We start from the raw sequence: 18,031 nt of genomic DNA on the forward strand, positions 1-18,031 counted from the left end.
TTTAGATAACTCTTTCTCCGATATTTTACCAATTTCAAACTCTTTGCCAGTTGAGGTGTTTCAAGTTAATGTGATTGTCTTATCCAAACAGTAGTAGTTTATTCAACAACATTGAAGATAACGAGCACCTTTTTAAAGGCTGGAGTTCGAGGTCACTGCCTCCGTTTGTGGGATGGTTTGGGGAGAAGCCCTCGACTAATCAGCGATAGACTGTGAACCCGTCCTCCGTGGGCCACGTACGTCTCATTAAAAACTGCACTGTTGCAGTCCCAACCAAATACCAATGACATGCTTCATAGAAATAGAAAAAAAAAAAATCCTAAAATTTGTATGGCTTCACAAAAGACCCAAAGCAATCCTGAGCAAGAGTGCGGCCGGCCACATTCACCGGCGCTCGCTCTGCTCCCTGACAGGGCAGCGGCCGCCGCCGGAGCCTGAACTGTATCTGCCTGTTTCCAACAGACTCACCTTCAACTTCCGCTCAAGAGAAAGCCAGGAAAACTTTATTAGTTCTTAAAAAAATTAATATAACATGATAGCAAAAAAAGGAACCTGAACTTCAGTAACGCCGCTGGAAGAATCCGCAGCAGTGGCGGCAGCGACGGGTTTAATGTAGCTGATTTTCTGTGGTTGTTGGTTGTTCTCTGGTCTCCGGTTTTTTCTGAAAGGACCGAGAAGCAGCTGGGAGTTTGGTTCTCCCCAGCAGCGCAGCGCACACCAGGGAGCTGGATACTTTTGCGCTACCCGAGATCTGAGTAGGACAGACTTTCGAAGGACGTGCAGAGTTCAGTCGCAAGTGACAAAAACTGACAAAGAGGAAGCTGTGTAGTCAGAGTTTCATTCTGAAGACATGGTGCCACCCTCCTGCTGAGACTCGGCGCCCGGCGAAGCTTGCTAGGGCTTACGGTGGGTTTGACGCGATTCAAAGCCTCTTGTCTTCTCGTAAGAATTCCGTGAAGCCTGTTCACCAACGCACCCACACGTCTTGCATGAATGCTGTCCTCTGTTTAGGTCTTCCGTGCCACTCTCGCTGCGAAACTGAAGTGCAGGTAGAAAAAACCTTTTACCAAGTGAAACTTTACAACACTTTAAAAATAGTTCAATTTGGTTTATGCACAGTGTAATATTTCTCCAGGTATTGTCCAATTTCCCCATAGACAATGATTTTGTTCTCTTTAGATGTTGGGCCTCAGCCTAACCATCTGGGACTGTTCTATTAAATTGCTGCCAGAATTTTAAATCCAGTTACCTCCACTTTCTAGAATATATTCTTTACTAATGTTATGTTTGTTGGAACCAGCTTCTACTTCATACAGATGTTTTTTGCAACAGCAGTTAAAGTTTTTCTTCCACAAGAAGGAAAAGGACAAAGCGGGAGGTATCACACTATTGCGGTTCAAATTCTACTACAAAGCTACAGTAACCAAAACAGCATGGTACTGACATAAAAACAGACACGTAGACCAATGTAACAGAACAGAGAACCAAGAACTAAATCTATGTATTTATAACGAGCTAATTTTTGGCAGAGGTGCCAAGAGCATTCACTGGGGAAAGGACAGTCTCTTCAATAAAAGACACTGGGAAAACTGGATATCCACATGCAGAAGGATGAAACAAGGCCCTTATCTCTCACTAAATACGAAATATCAACTCATAGTGGATGGAAGACTGGAATGCAAGACCCGAAACTATGAAACTACTGGAAGAAAACATTGGGGAAATGTTTCAGGACATTGTTCTGGGCAGAGATTTTATGGATAAGACCTCAAAAGCACAGATAACAAAAGAAAAAAAAATGGAATTATATCAAACCAAAAACCTTCTGAAAAGCAAAGGAAACTGTCAACAGGGTGAAGAGACAACCTGCAGAATGGCAGAAAATATTTGCAAACTATTCATGCAATACGGGATTAAAAGAACCCAAACAACTCAACTGCAAAAAATAAATAAATAAATAAATAAATAATGATAATCTGATTAAAAAATGGGCAAATGAGCTAAATAGACATCTCAAAAGAAGACATACAAATTGTCAACAGGTATATGAAAAAATGCTCAGCATCACTAATCTTCAGGGAAATGCGCCTGGCTAATTTTTCTATTTTTGGTAGAGTGGCGTCTCTTTCTTGCTCAAGCTGTCTCGAACTCCTGGCCCCAAGCAATCCTCCTGCCTCGGCCTCCCAGAGTGCTGGGATTACAGGTGTGAGCCGCCGCATGTGGCCCATTTAAATCATTTTTGAAATCTGGACTTCTAGAGCCCCCAGCACTATTTTCATTTGTCTTAACTCCGCCTGTTTTACTGATCTCACTGCATCCTATTTCTCTGTCCCCGTTTCTCTTATGCAGGAGTCAAATACTTCAGTTTATGGAGGGGGAGAAGCATTTGCTGAATGTAGACGAATATCTCTTCCGATCCTGGTTTAGCCTGCTGCCTCTGAGTGACTTGGTTCAGTATATGAAGAGCTTCATTGAATACTTGGGTCATTTTCCTGCTGGTGTCCTGGACTGTCTTGTGGGGACTTACTACCGCCTGCGAGGACTTACGGAAATCTCTTACCGAAATCTGGAGGTCTGTCGTCTCTTGAGTCCTTGCTTAGCAAAAGCAGATTGAAAAGTAGGCATCGAAAGCTCGCGGTCCTCCTTTTCTGAAAAACAGACAGGGTGAAGCACCAAGAAACGAGAGAATCGGGAGAAGTCATTATTTGTTAGGGCTAAAGGTTGATTCCCTTGAGTTTGTTCTGTTTCAGTAAGAGCCATTCAAGAAGACAGTGGCCTTTTGTTATTTCTGACGGCGCAGGGCCGACGCGATAGTGCGTGGGATGTGCTTTGTAGCTGCCATCTTGCCTTTCGCATTTTTTGGGTGGAGAAAATAATTTTAAATCTTGAGTTTTATTTGTGAGAGATATAAGATTGGTGTATGAGCACTGTAAAATTTGTAAGAAGAAAAGAATTTATATCTTACGTACGTTGGATTTTTTCCAGCTCCGTTTTTCGCAATGACAGCGGTGTCGTGATTAATCTTCTTTCCTCTTTGTCTTTCCTTCACCACCCTAGGATGTTGAAAGCATTTTAAAAATGCTGTTGCACCTCCTGGACGCTTACCACAACAAGTAAGTAGAAAAGCGAGCGCAGCCTCTCACGCTCCAGGGCTCTGCGCGGTCACTGTCCTGCTGGCGAGCCCCGCGCTGGCCGCGTAGCAGGAAGGTAACGGTCAGCGCTTGGCCTGCTTCTCCCTGCAGCCGTCAGATGTGGTAGATGTCAGGGGCTGAGATTTTGGTTTATTTCCATCTGGCCTTTTTTTCCTATACATTTTTCCACTTATTTTTAAGCGATCATCGTATTCATGTTTGTGTACTGCATTTCTTTAACATTTAGTCTTTAGATGTGTTTTTGCAAAGCATGTAAAGCTGAAAATAAAAATCAAAGGTAGCTTTACGTAATTATCAGAGATCATTTGCTTCTGCAAGTCTGTGTGTCCTCTGACACCCTGTAGCGTGAGTCTGCAGAATGCAGAACAACAGAAACGTCAGAGTGGGTGCCACATACTCTCGGACTCTCAGGGCCCTTCCAGCATTTCCTTCCCAGGTGCTCAGGAGGGAGGTGGCAGTGCCGTGTCTCCATCCGTGGCTAGCACCTGTGACTCCAGGGCCCCCAGCGCTGTGTGTCCCAGACTCACCCCAGCGAGTCCTTCCTCATAGCGCCTCCCAATCCGCCTTTTCACCCTCCCGCCACCTCCCAGCTCTGCCCCATGAGTCAGGAAGCGCAAAGCCCGGTCGGCAGAATCGGGGCAATGCCACACACGCCGCACGCTCTCCTGCCGTTGCTCTCTTTCTCCCCCTTTGCCTGTTTTCTTTCTGAATATTTTAAAAAATTTACGTAGTATTTTAATATTTAGTAATATATGTCCCTTGCTTATTTTCAAATAAGGGAATGCACTTAGAAATATTTTAACTTGCTGTTGTTAGAACAGTTCAGACTACAGAGGCAAAACGAAAGGACTTTATTTCTGTTCTATCTTAGTCACTTCTTAAAGACCGATTGAAAAATTTTCCCGATTTTTACCCAGATGAGGTCAAATGACAGCCTTGTGGTTATCTTCAAGGGAAGGGACTGGGTTATCGGTACTGGGTACCGTTTTCTCCTTTCTCCCAAATTGCTTCAATGATTTCTCTTCACTCTTTCCGCGGCAGCATTCCCGAGGAGACCCTGTCACAGTCCTACCCGAGTGTGTGCCTGAAGCTGCACGAGGCCATCTGCAGCGTCACCAAAAACGAGAGGTTTTACCAGATTCCTGCCTTGTCGGCCGAGATCGTTTGCTGTGTTGTTGCACTTCAGCCTGCGGTGGTAAGTGGGGTCGATACACCTGACGTCGTGCCCAGGGTCGCTGTGGAATTTCAAGCAGCCTCGACGACAAAGGAAATGGACTTAATTCTAGGGTGGCTGGAATGAGAGTGAGGCGCATGTCCGGCTCCCATGCGATGCAGACTCCGCCCTGAGCGCGGAGGGTGTCTGGGGGTGTGCTCCGCCTCCTCGTGCTCCTGCGGCAGGGGGGGAGGGAGGGAGGGAGTTCCTGTGTGGTCCTCAGGTGGCCCCCGGAGGCGGGAGAGCTGTTCGGCCAGGCCTTGCCTGCACGATGACCTTCCTCTTTCCCGGGCTCCGCTGTTCACAGTGAACCGTGGGGACCATGTTCCTCCCAAAACGCACGGGATGCACGGTCCTTCCCACGCGTGCTTGCGTCTTTACATCGCAACTTGAATGCAGTAGCCAGGCACGCAAGGCCACCCACGTGTCCCCAGGCGCACACCCGTGCACCAGGCCCCGACCGGTTGCAGGAGGACCCTGCTCCTCCGCGCCCGCCGTCCACGCCCCTGTGAAGGCGCCGCCCTCCCGATTTCTCCCACCAGAGCTCGCGTCCTGTGTCCCACTTTTCACGCGACGTCCTGTCTCTGGGATCCGGCCGCGTTGTCGCGTGTACCGGTGGTTCCCTTTTCGTTCTGCTCTGCAGTCCCGGCTTGGTTTCCGAGCCTCGCTGTGAAAGTGAGGAAAGGTTCCTATCTAGACGGGCCGTTTGTCTTTTTAACTTTATTCAAGTCAGAACTGTGACTTTAGTGACAGAAAACAAATCTACGTTTAACCTTCATTCCTTTCAGTTTTTCTTCTTTGAAATACCACAAACACACTTTAACAATAAGTATCACTGCAACATAATCCTTTCTCCAGGAGCGGGTCCTATTTCAACCACCACAGGCAGGCGCCAGCTTCCAAATAAACCGTTTAAGAAATTTTCCAGTTTTGAATTAAGGGATATTTGGGATATGTTTTTTGCAGAAATAACTATCTTCAGTGTTGGGATCTCGGATTAGTCTGATCCACGTCACGGTCAAAGTACTCTGCTTGTGCCGTAGAAACAAAGAAAAAACTTTGAAATGCTAAAATTAAAGCAAAAATATATGACGAGTGTCTGCAGACCTCTTGGGTGGATGCTGCCGCACAATGCCGCGGGACTGCCAGGCACTTGGGGGGACCCCGGGAGCGCAGCAGGAGGGTCTGGGGTGCACGTGCAGCCTTGGGGGGCTCGTGGCGTTTGCAGCCGTTGAGCCCTGTGCCGGACCCGTGCTGGGCGCAGTGGGTACGGAGGTGGGAGTGGCGTGGGAGTGGCCGTCGCTGCAGTTAAGGGGATGCCTGGGGATGAAGTCGGGTTCTCGGCAAGGGCAAGACCACAGGGACGGACATGCCATGCTGAGGCTTCCGGGTGGTTCTAGGAGGTGCGGCGCCATTCGGGGACCGTAAGGCAGTTCCTGTTCGGTTTTCAGTGGAGAGCCCCCCTTGCACCCCGCGTGGCCTTCCGTGGGCTGTGCTCTCCCGGCCACGTGCGAGGGACGCAAAGGCCTCGTCAGAAGCCCACCTTTCAAAAGCACTTTGGGCACTGTGCCTACCCCTGCCCTCCCTCTGCCGGCAGGCCGGGTCTCCTCCTGCCGCCCCCTTTTACGCCTTTTGAAAACACTTTCCTGTATTTTTCCTTCCTGCCGGAACTTGCCATGGTCAGCGATCACGTCTGTCTACCTGTCTACCTGTGGACAGTTCGTCCCTCCCACTCTTGGCCAGCTCCTCCTCAGCCACCACACCGCCCCCCCAGCCTCGAGGTGCCCAGCGAGGGTCTAGGGAGGGTCACCAGCAGGTCCAGGTTGAGGCCTGTATTTAAGACAGAGAACACACCAGCACAGAACGGTGAGGGCTCCTCCCGGGGGCGGCGGCCCTGGTGCCCGAGCTATGTGTGTTTGTGGTCAGTGTGCTTCTCCTGAGGAAAGGGGGAGGGACAGAGGGAGGGAGGGAAGGAGGAGGGACGGGGCAGGGGGAGGACGGAGGCATCACTAGAGCCTGAGCCCCCGGGGAAGAGGGCTATCCTGTGGGTCGGGGGATGAAGGGAGCTGCCTCACCAAGAGCAGGCGGCCATGGGAGGGGACTTCGGTTTGCCTCTTGGCCAACGGACCGGCTGTTCCGTGTCACTGAGGAGCAAGGGCCTGGGGAGTCTGCCCCGCACGCTTGTCTGGGCTTCTCTGGAAGTTCTGCATTGGGGGTGCTTGTCCTCGCCCACTCTGTCCCCCTCAGGTCAGAGCCTGGGGGTCCACCTGGACTCTCCCTGCCCCGGGGCCTGCAGTGGAGGACGTTAACACCATTCCATCTCCCCTGCTTCTCTCCTGTGTCACCCTCTTTCAGGGGTGAACCCCAAAAGCACTGGAACCCCAAAAGCACTGAAAGTGCTTTTGAAAGGTGGGCTTCCGACCAGGCCTGTGTGTCCCTCCCGTGAGGCTGCGTCCCGAGCACCCACCGCGAGTGCCAGAGGAGCGGCAGCGTGGGGGCCTCGAGGATAGCCTGTGCATCCCAGCGCGGAGGGCCACTCAGCCACCTCTCTTGTGTGATGACAGGATTCAGGAGGACTCGGGGATGAAACCGGGAAGAGTTTGGTTCCAACGGTCTCCCAGGGCGCTCTCACCACTACGAGAACTTGGCTCCGCAGAACCTTTAAAAAGAACATGTTCCAGGAGACATATCGTTTACCCGTCTCGTTCACTTATTCCGAGGAAATTGAGGTAAGCTCCGCTGAAGGCTTTTGAGCAGGAAGATGACGTGCCCGTGGTCCGTCGTGACCTTGTGGAGAGTCGCGGCCACGGGCTGGCAGCCAGGGCCGCTGTGAGGCTTCACGTGTGAAGTGGGGGCACTGCCGTCCCCCGGCAGGTCCTTCCTTGGCAGACAGGAGACGCCAGGTGTAAATGCTGCTGTCTGTGCCCTGGCTGGGCCGTGGTGCCCGGGGGTGGCGAGGGTGCACCATGTCGGGACAGGTGCTCCGCGGCGGTGGCGTGCAGGACAGCGCCTGGGCGCACCTCGGTACTGAGGTGATGAGTTAGGTCATGACCTTGGAGGTGGAGGAAGAAGGTGAAAGGAAGAGCTGTTTGAGGAGAGACTGGGCAAGACTGGGTCTGATCTGAATGTGAGGAAAAGAGAAGCCAGCACAAGAAGGTGGGGAGTGGGGAGGGTTTCCACCGAGAGACACGCTGGGCAGAATCGCGGTACAGACAAGGGCAGCGAGGATGCAGAAGCTGCTGGATTTGCAAAACGGTCGCTGGTGACCCTGTGAGCATGAGCCGGCAGCAGGTTCTCAGTGTGGCCGGAGTGGCCTGGCCTGGGCGGCTGGAGAGGGCCCGGGAAGGGGCGGCCAGGGTCCCACCTGCTCTGCCTCGCTCTTCACGCCGTTCTGTCTCTCCTGCGTCCCAGCAGTTGCGAAGGTTGTACCTTTTCAGCCAGGTGAGCTTCCAGAGTGTCAGAAGGACCACAGGCCCCCTCGTGATCGTTCCCGGTGAGAGATTTCGGTCTCGTAGTCCGTGTGAAACGTGAGCACCTCTGGCTTTTGGACCAGGTGCCGCCCTGCGCAGTTGGCTACACGTCCTGTTTCTGAAGTGAAGCCCTTTTCCCTTCTTTTTTTTTTTGAGACAGAGTCTGGCTCTGTTGCCCTGGCTAGAGTGCCGTGGCATCAGCCTAGCTCACAGCAACCTCAAACTCCTGGGCTCAAGAGATCCTCCTGCCTCAGCCTCCCAAATAGCTGGGACTACAGGCATGCGCCACTATGCCCAGCTAATTTTTTCTCTCTATATATATTTTTAGCTGTCCAAATAATTTCTTTCTATTTTTAGTAGAGACAGGGTCTCGCTCTTGCTCAGGCTGGTCTCGAACTCCTGACCTCGAGCGATCCACTGGCATCGGCCTCCCAGAGTGCTAGGATTACAGGCGTGAGCCACCGCGCCCGGCCCTTGCAACCTTTTTGTAAGTTTGAAATTTTTCAAAGTGTCGGAAGCAAATGCTTCCAGCATAGAAAGCAGTTGCGCAGCAGGAAGCGCGGAGACGGGTGCGGATGCATCAGGGCCCTGGCTCTAGAAGGCTGAGCTGAGCCGCCGGGACTTGACGCTGGCACAGCTCACTGGTGGCAGAGGTGGGGCCCGGTGTCCCTGTAGGCCTGTGCTCTCCGCCTCATCGTGACGGTCTGCCTTTCTCTTGTCATAGGCTCACACTGAGGCATTCGGTTGTCACAGTGGCTGTGACTTGTGTGCGGGTTTTTCAGGTCTGGCGGCGGCTGGTGGAAATAAACTTCCCTGTGGAGCACGGTTGGAAGGAGTCGTTGCTGGGAGACTTGGAAGGGCGGCTCAAACAGGTACCCAAAGTCGGGGGACGTTCTTTCCGGGGGGAGGGAAGCAGAGGTGGATGCCACCAGGCCCTTGGCAACAACCAGCGATGTGAGCGGTGCGTCTGAGCGGACGGCGTTTCCGCGCGCAGGCGCGGATGGATCACGCCGCCGCGTTTCTGTTTCTGATCCCAGAAGGATGTCGCACAGCTCTGTCGTGATGGTGCCGAGAATAGCGGGGGCACAGGATCTTGCTGTCACGGGGCCCCCAGGCACGTATGGGGTCGAGCCCACCCACAGGCAGCGGCTCCAGTGGCCTGTGGCTGTCAGGAGCCTCCCAAACACAGGGATGAGTGGACGAAACACGGACAAGCCCTTCATTTTGAATTAAGGCCTGTGGCCCTAGGAAAATGAGTTTTTACGTGAGAGCTTTATGTGTAACTGTTCAGTGGATCTTTTTAAGGAAAAATGACTTATTTCTCACAATTTACCTGTTTTTGTAAGCTGCTGTGCCGGGTTCTTTTTCTGTGCAGTTGGAAAAGAGACTGTTCTTTTAATTTTAGCCTTGCTGGTCCGATGGCGGGAGGTGGGGAGGACATGCTCGGTGCGGGGTAGGGAGGTTAAAATCACGGGAAACTGGGAAAGTGGCGGGAAAGTGAAAACGCCCGGGCACTTCCCCCCATCAGAGCGCAGCGTGCAAAAGCTCCTAACCCGTGTTCCATCTCCGCAGGAGAGGCCTCTCTTGCAGATCCGTGCCTACTGCAACTCGCGCTGGGACACCGCAGGCTTAGAGGACAGTGTGGCCAAGAGCTTTGAGAAGTGTGTCATCGAAGCCGTGAGCTCAGCCTGCCAGGTGACCAACGTCTCCTACTTGGGAACCGTACCAGGGTCCACAGCTCTGTTCTGTCGTTGGTCAGACTCGGGGAATGGGAGTGGGCATACCGTCCCCCGCCTGGGGGATGGTGCCGAAACCCCGGGGTCTCTCCTGGCTCCCTGAAATGCCACTCAGCTTCCACCGCTGGGATGGCTGTTGCGTGCCGTGTGCAATCACAGCTGTTCTCATGTGACGTCGAGTCAAACAGTCCTGCAGGCCACCCCTCAAACGTCCCTGTTGTTGCTGTGGCTGCTGGTTTGTTTTATTGTCTGTTGACACTTGCTTCGTGAATATGCAGCAAAACGCTCCAAAGGTTGACTCAACCTTCATGGAAGGCGAATGCGTGAAGTTGAAAAGGTTCTATCGATTTACTTAGTTCTTTCCTGCAAAGTGGGAGGAGATTCTGCTCCGCGGCCTGGGAGGAGCAGCCTCCCATGTGATACCACGTGGCGGAAGCTCCCTGCGGCTCGCGGCTCTCTTGCTCCACTTTCCTAGCGGATCACCTCGAGCCCTGCGTCTCCCATTCCAACCTGGATGCCTTATATTTCTTTCTCTTGCCTGATTGTCCTGGTTGGAGCCTCCAGTACAGCGTTGAATAGAAGTGGCAAAAGTGGGCATCTTTGCCTTGTTCCTGGATTTAGGGGGACAGCTTTCTGTCTTCCACCACTGAGTAGGGTGTTAGCTGTGGCTTTTTCGTGGATGCCTGTTATCAGGTTGAAGAAGTTCCTTTCTATTCCTAGTTTGTTGAGTGTTTTTTATGACAAAGGGAGTTAGATTTTGTCAAATGCTTTTTCCGTGTCTATTGAACTGATCACGTGATTTTCTTTTTCTTTTTTTTTTGAGACAGAGTCTCACTTTATTGCTGAGGCCAGAGTGCCGTGGCGTCAGCCTAGCTCATAGCAACCTCAAACTCCTGGGCTCAAGCGATCCTTCTGCCTCAGCCTCCCAAGCAGCTGGGACTACAGGCATGCGCCACCATGCCTGGCTAATTTTTTCTATTTTTAGTAAGACAGGGTCTCGCTCTTGCTCAGGCTGGTCTTGAACTCCTGAGATTGAACAATCCACCCACCTCGGCCTCTCAGAGTGCTTGGATTATAGGCGTGAGCCACCACGCCTGGCCACATGATTTTCTTCTATTAACATTAACTGATATTTGATGTTAAATCAACTTTTCGTCCCTGGGATAAGTTCTAATTGGTCATGGTATACAATTCTTTTTTTATATATGTTTCTGGATAAGGTTTTCTTTTATTCTTTTAAATGTCAGGAAGTATCTGTTGTAAATTCACCGTGTGTTTTTTGGCTAATTACTGAAACTTTTTGCAAAGCTTTGGTCCTAAAAGAGAAAAACATTTTCCCTCTTGGTGGAGAATTAGAAAGGGAATTAAAACATATGTGTTGTTTGTAGGCAGTTTTTTAAAAGAATTACAGTTCAGGAACATAAAATACATGATATATTAAAGGTTTATTCTTTTTCAGTATTTTTCATGACATGAAAGTCCAGGAAAAATGTAGAAACTGGCCAGAAATGTTGAAAATGTGAGCTGGAAGGAGGGAATGTGATTTGTGGGTTGTACTGGTGTGTGCTGAGCTCAAGGAGACGGTACACAGGGAAATGAAGATGCTTTGAGAAACGTTAGGTATCTTACTGCTTTACTTTTTTGAAGCTTTGTAATGCTAGTTACAATACATTTCTGAAATGCTGTTGGAGAGTAATTTACTTCCGTCATCTAAAAACAAACCAATAAAAAACTTCTAAATTTCCCTCTTTTATTAATTTTCTTATAGTCGCAGACCAGTATCCTCGAGGGAATCTCTCATCACGATTTGCAGAAATTTGGCACCCTGGTGTCTGCCGTGATCGCCAAGTCCTGGCCGAGAAACAGAGGGAAGGCCGTGGAGGACTTGGATGAAATTTTGAAGCACCTGCTCACGTGGCCGGATGTCAAGCATCTTTTCAAATTGTGTGGTACGTTTTGGTGGGAGAAGGGGGTGCTGGGAACATCATCTCAGTGTAGCTGGTGTCCTCTTGACCTTGGGGAGCAACGGGGGGCAGAGTATTTGAGCTAATAGTGGGGATGGGCTGATGTTTGATAAAGGAAGCAGACTGGACAGAGATCCAGGAAGGCTCCGATGTCTTGCACTGTAAACAGTAAGTGGTACTAAAAGCCACCACTTGCTGAATGCCTACTGTACACCAGCGACTGTGCTGACCCAGTGCCCTTGAAATAGCGCTTTCTAAATGGCCTTTTTAACGCTTCCAATTTCCAGAGGAGGAAACAGAAGTGGAGAATGCAATGGGAGTTACCCACGGTCTCAATGATTGTAACTATTAAGAACCATTAGTATTATGACATCCAAACCCAAGCGTGTCTTGCTCTCAAACCATTCTGTGTTCTGCGGAGATCAGTGAAGAATGTCCATCCCAGTACTGATGACCTCAACAGACAGTGACGTGCTGTATTGTCTGATTCTTTCACCCCGCCCCCGTGTCCCAAGTATTTTGTGATCCAAGAAGGAGAGAGACATATTGGCCTAAAAATGTTATAATCAAGTTTATGAGTAAGACATTAGATTCAGATCTTTTAGTGGGAAAGCACTGGATTTGGAACTAAAACTTCCAGGTTGGATGATTGTCCCAGTTTCATCAGCTGACTGGGACAGCCAAAAAACCCTAAGCGCCTTGCGTGTCAGGGCGGTTGTGGGGATACAACGTTTATAAGATCATCCATGCGGGAGAGCAGTACACATTAGTAAAAGCTACTCACTTGAAAAGATTATATTTGTGTTTTTTAAATTAGTAAACTTTTTTAGAACAGTTGTAGGTATACAGAAAAATTGAGCAGAAAGTACGGGGTTCTCAGACATCTCCCCATCACACACGCAGTACCGCATTACATCACTGCCCTACAAATCCCCGGTGCTCTGCCACCCTTCCTCCCTCCCCTTTAGTCTTTTCCGGAATGTGCTGTAGTTGGAATCCAATAGTATATAGGCTTTTAGATTGGCTTCTTTCACTAAGCAACATGGGTTTAAGTTTCCTCCATGTCTTTTCATGGCTTGGTAGATTTTTTTTTTTTTTAGAGACAGGGTCTTGCTCCGTTGCCCAGGCTGGAGTGCAGTGGCGAGATCATAGCTCATTGTAACCTTAAACTCCTCAGCTTAAGCAGTCCTCCTGCCTCAGCCTCCTGAGTAGCTGAGTCTATAGGTGCAAGCCACCATGCCTGGCTAATTTTTTAAAAATTTATTTTGTAGAGATGGGGTCTCACTGTGTTGCCTAGGCTGATCTTGAACTCCTGGCCTCAAGTGACCCTCCTGCCTCAGTCTCCAGAAGTGCTGGGATTATAGGCACGTGCCACCACACCCGCCTGGTCATTTCTTTTTATCACTGAATAATATCCTATTGTCTGGATGGCCCACAGTTTGCTTATCCACTTCACCTAGTGAAGGACATCTTGGTTGCTTCCAACTTTTTGCAATTAAGAATAAAGCTGCTATATTTGTTTTTAACGGTAGAGATAAGCTTAGTCTTCTCCTGATACTGTATGACTCTAATTAACTGGGAAAGAAATATTCTGGTGTTTAAACTAAGCATGTTTAAAAATTCCGCCCTCGAAATTGATCCTAAAATTCCCATTGCAAGATTTGCAAGACAGCTAAGAGGTGCAGAGCGTTACGTTGTCACACTGATATTTCTCTCTTTCTATATGCTGTGAAAATGTCCCCTTAAAACCAGCTCGTTGGTCTTTGCTGGGCGTGACTGCATCCCTGGTACAGTTTGCTGCGACAGGTGTGCTCAGAATGGGGGGGTTTAAAGATTACTGTTGTCTAAGAAATATACTCCGTACGCGGAAGGGGGCACAAGTTTTAAAAACCTAAGAAAGATGGTTCTCCTGACTGATTCCCGTCGGGGGGATCCTCTTTATGAACAAGGAGGTCGTTCAGGAGATGAATTTGGGTAGGACGTGACCCTCATGGGCAAAAGCGAAACCGGGGAAGTGATCAGCACACGTGGAAGTACTGCCTGACTCTTGCTTGTGTTGTGTAGACGTCGGGCAAAGCAGCAAGAGGTTATTGGGAATTCCCTCGCTAACCACGATGGGGTGGGAGGCGGGAGCCTGCTGTCCTGACCGTGTTCTTAATCCGATCAGGAACCGAAAAGAAAATATTAGCAAATATTACAGAGGATGGCAAGAATCTGATGGCCACTGCTGACTCTGTGTTCACAAAAGTTGCTGGTGACCTCCTAAATGGAACGGTTTCCGTCGGGCAGCTAGAGCTGATCATGAAGCACAAGAATCAGTTTCTTGACATCTGGCAACTCAGTAAGTACCAATTTGAGGAACGCGCTTCAGGCTGCTGAGGAACTACAAGGAGAGGAAACGTTTGTGTCTGCGTGTGCATTTTCGTAAAGAGGGGAGTTTTTTAGCCTTTATAGCCAGTAGCTTTTGCCAGTGGGTTGATAGGGGTTGGTTTGTAATTCTCAGGGAAATCATGGAAGGGATAAAACAATGGAAAACCAAGAGCTCTTGCTGTTTTTCCTCTATGCCGCAAGCGCCGGCTGGGCACGCTGACGCTGCTCGCGGCGGGGAGCACCTGCGGAGGAGGCGGCAGAAACGACCACTGGGAAACCGTGTGGATCCCGTCTGTTGGGTTAACCTTGTTGTTGCTGTTGTTTTCCAGAGGAAAAAAGTCTTTCACCCCAGGAGAAAGTATCTGATATGAAGAAAGTACTGGATTGGAGAAAGGACGAACTACTTTTTCTAAAGAAGGAGAAAAGATACGTTGACGGTCTGCTGAAGTTGTGCGAGAACGTGAAACACCTGGTACAAGGTGGTATTCTTAAGATGGAAGTAAACGAAATTGGGTGGTCTCAAAGGGCAGAGGGTCAGAGGAGAATACAATACAAATGAATCGCGATCGCGGAGCTTTATTTTGGAGGGAAGCTTCCTACAAAAATTTTTAACAAAGTTACTTGTGCATCACCAGAGGTACTGGTTTCACCTCTTCTGGAGAGACGTGCAGTACTTACCTGCATGTCTCTCAATAACATGCGGACGTCTCCTGGATTTTTCCACTGTCAGCATCTTATCAACGTCCCAGTGTGGACGACGAGGGCTTAGATCTCTGCGTGTCCGGTCCGCACCCTGCAGACTAACCTTTCCCACTGCCGCCACTCCCCGCCATGTCGTGATTTGAGATGGATCAAGATTCAGGGTTTAAATCATCCTGACTGTGTAAATACACTGTTCACAAGTGAGCCATCAAGTACACCGAAATGATCCTTTCGTTAATACGTTTCTTGCACAAACTGTTGTCCATAGAATTACATTTCTTGTCATTTGCTTTGTGTTCATTGTATTTATTTCTAATTCAATCCCAAACTCTACCCACTGTCTGAATTTCCTCTGAAGACAATCAGTTTGCTCTTTGAGAAGGAATCTGCCAAAACTGGCCTGGAGACGCAGTCCTGAAGTCTTCCTTCACCTGCTGGCTCCGCCTCTGCCTCTCTCCGGAGTTGGAGTCTCATTCCTGTCTCCTTCGCTTGCTCTCTGCCGGCGGTGTTTTGGTAGAACATGTCCTCTGTCACCTGAGTCTTCGTGTGCCTGAGAGTGCCTGCCCTCTCCCTAGGTCCATCGTCTGTGTATAGAACTACAGGCAGGAAATCATCTTCCTTCGGAAGGTCGAGCTTGTTTTCCGTTGTTGTCTCCGCAGTGTGGCCGTCGAGCAGTCTGATGCGATGCGAATTCCCGATCCTTTGTGCATGAAATATCTTCCCCTCTCGGGAAGCTCTTGAGATCTTTCCGTCCCTAATATTCCAAAATTTCGTAATGTGCCTTGGCATGGATCTATTTTTCATCTACTGTATTGGGGATTAGTAGGTGGGTCTTTCTAATGTAGAAATCTAAGTCCTTGAGTTCTGGGAAATTCTCTTCAATTATTTATTGTTTCTCTTGGTGAGATTCACGGTGGACGTCAGACCTCCTAGAACGGTCGTCTAACTTTCGTCATTTTTCTCTTCTATTTCCCGTCTCTGCTTTTCGCTCTGCTTCCCGAGAGATTTCCTAAGAACTTGGTCTTCCAAACTGTCCATTAAATTTCTTTTTTAGCCCTCATGTGTATATTTAATTTAAAGGAATTCTTTTTTTTCTCTGAATAATCCTTTTTAAATATTATCCTGCTCTTGCTCATGGTCGTTGCAATAACTTATCTATCTGAGATTACTAACATTTTGCTTTAGAGGCTTTCTTTTTCTTTCCCTTGCATAGTTTCCTGTTTCCTCCGGGCGACTTTCGTCTACTGGTTTGTTTTGACTTTCCTCCTGTGTCTGGAATTGTCTGTCTGTTTTTATGAATAGAGATCCCTGACACGTGGGTTGGACACTGCAGGCCTGAGCAGCCTTCTGGACTTCGTGCCGCCCTAGGGGCCGAGGCTCTGCCTTTTAGCTGGTGTGTCTCAAGGTCTCTCTCTTGGGCCGGTCAGATTTCTGGTCTCCTGCCTGCGCCAGGTTTCTGGGAACCAGGAGGGAGAAGAGGGCTGGCGAGGCCTCGGCACCCGTGGGCCATATTCCCGCAGCCCTGTGTTCAGTGGGCCCCCCACCCTCCTTTCTCCCCTTTGCCTGCCCCTCTCATCCTCCCTTCCCTACTCCTGGGCTGCAGTGCGTGTCCTCTGTTTGCTTCCTGAAAAGGGTGTGTGTCTAGAAATGCCTTTTTTCACTATATATCTATGACTTCCAATTGAGAACCCTCTGCATTATCCTGTGTAGAAAATAAACCACCTATCGCCTGCCAGGGTGCAGGATGGGGGACCCACCTGCTGTGTGACCAGGCAGGGGTGAAAACTGCTATACTGCACCACATCTTAAACAGACTTTGAACCCGGCCACCTTATTTCATCAGCGCCTCCCAGCTTCCAATGACCTGTGCAACCGGTGTCTGCGCTTTTAGGGAATCCCGAGATAGAGACCGCTTGACCTCAGCTTTCCCTGCTATGGCCTTAGGGTTCTGTGTTCTCAGGCCTAATATGTCATTTACCACTGGTTCTCAACTTGCAAATTTTGTTGCTGATTTCCCCTTTTTTGCTCCTCCTCCCATCCTTGTTGGTTTATTGTCATTGGAGTGGGATTTGGGAGAGAGTGAAAAAGATGCGTGTTTTCAAACTATCATCTTTACTGGGAACCATGATGCTTTCTTTACGATGGAGATGGACGACTCCGCCCAGGCAAGGGCAGACCCGTGCGTTCGTACTGAGCAACTGTGTTCGTGTGAGTGTCCTTAGAGAAGCCGGGACGGTAACACTGGGAAGGTAGGATGAAATGCTGTCGTTATCAGAGCTCTGACTTCCGACACGCTCTTATTGTTTCTACAGTGGACTTTGGAGAGGTTGCAAGAAGACACTCAGAGGACCTCAGCCGTAAAAGGTTGCATGACGTCGTGACAGTGAGACTGCCGGCCGCCACGTACCAGCCGATCACGACACACTACCGCTTGAGCCCCCCGGTCCGAGAAATGGCTGAAAAGATAGACTTGCTAAAAGACAGCCACATCTTCCAGATCTTCTGGAAGGACGCCGCCGAGGGGCTGGGTGAGGCTGAAGAAGAATCAGAAAGGCAAAGACTGCAGCTCGCAGAGGCGTACGATGGTCTGTATCGTCCTTGTTACGAAAAGTTCGTCGCACTTTATGAGGATCTGAAGTCAGGAGAGGTCACCTTTGCAGAAATCAATGTCATCTTCAAGGACTTTGTGAATAAGTACAGTGAACTGACTACAGAGCTCCAGATCATGTGTGCTGTGGACAGCCAGAGCCAAAGGGACTGGGTCCGGGAGCGGGTTGGGCAGATCAGGGAGTACCATGACCTGCACCAGGCTGTCAGCGCGGCCAAGGTCATCTTGCAAGTCAAAGAGGATCTGGGACTGACCGGTGACTTCAGTGTTCTTTGCACTTTACTAAATTTCGTAAGTTACTTGCTGAGGACTCTGGGGTGGCGGTGGGGGCGGGGTGTCCTGCCTCAGACTCCTTGGGAGCCACGGGCTTTCTGGCTGTAAAAGCTGCACAGGGTGATTCAGCAGCTTCCTTCAAGGTTCTCGTTTGTCTTGTACTTGAGGCCTGAATATACCAGGGCTCACTTTTACCTTTGTTTATGAACGGTGCAACTGCTCCTTAGCTGTGGGCGTTTTCTTGGGTCAGTGTGAGGATCAAGAATTTAGGAAGGAGGCCAGGCACGGTGGCTCACGCCTGTAATCCTAGCTCTCTGGGAGGCCGAGGCAGGCGGATTGTTTCAGCTCAGGAGTTCGAGACCAGCCTGAGCAAGAGTGAGACCCCGTCTCTACTAAAAATAGAAAGAAATTAATTGGACAACTAAAAATACATAGAAAAAATTAGCCGGGCATGGTGGCGCATGCCTGTAGTCCCAGCTACTCGGGAGGCTGAGGCAGAAGGATTGCTTGAGCCCAGGAGTTTGAGGTTACTGTGAGCTAGGA

General features: G+C 49.7%; 1 protein-coding gene across 1 annotated transcript in view; it reads left to right on the forward strand.

Annotated features, from left to right (window-relative positions):
• Positions 1 to 18,031, forward strand: part of RNF213 (ring finger protein 213) — a 94,703-nt gene that overhangs the window by 25,958 nt on the left and 50,714 nt on the right. Inside the window, exons 11-20 of the mRNA XM_012663084.1 lie at positions 2,350 to 2,572; positions 3,058 to 3,113; positions 4,194 to 4,347; positions 6,930 to 7,094; positions 8,618 to 8,707; positions 9,408 to 9,530; positions 11,340 to 11,520; positions 13,703 to 13,876; positions 14,235 to 14,384; positions 16,920 to 17,506. Of these exons, the coding sequence (XP_012518538.1) occupies positions 2,350 to 2,572; positions 3,058 to 3,113; positions 4,194 to 4,347; positions 6,930 to 7,094; positions 8,618 to 8,707; positions 9,408 to 9,530; positions 11,340 to 11,520; positions 13,703 to 13,876; positions 14,235 to 14,384; positions 16,920 to 17,506 (1,903 nt within the window). The remainder of the gene's footprint in view (positions 1 to 2,349; positions 2,573 to 3,057; positions 3,114 to 4,193; positions 4,348 to 6,929; positions 7,095 to 8,617; positions 8,708 to 9,407; positions 9,531 to 11,339; positions 11,521 to 13,702; positions 13,877 to 14,234; positions 14,385 to 16,919; positions 17,507 to 18,031) is intronic.

Source organism: Propithecus coquereli, unplaced genomic scaffold, assembly GCF_000956105.1.
Source record: "Propithecus coquereli isolate 6110/MARCELLA unplaced genomic scaffold, Pcoq_1.0 Scaffold794, whole genome shotgun sequence".
In the NCBI taxonomy this organism is placed as follows: domain Eukaryota; kingdom Metazoa; phylum Chordata; class Mammalia; order Primates; family Indriidae; genus Propithecus; species Propithecus coquereli.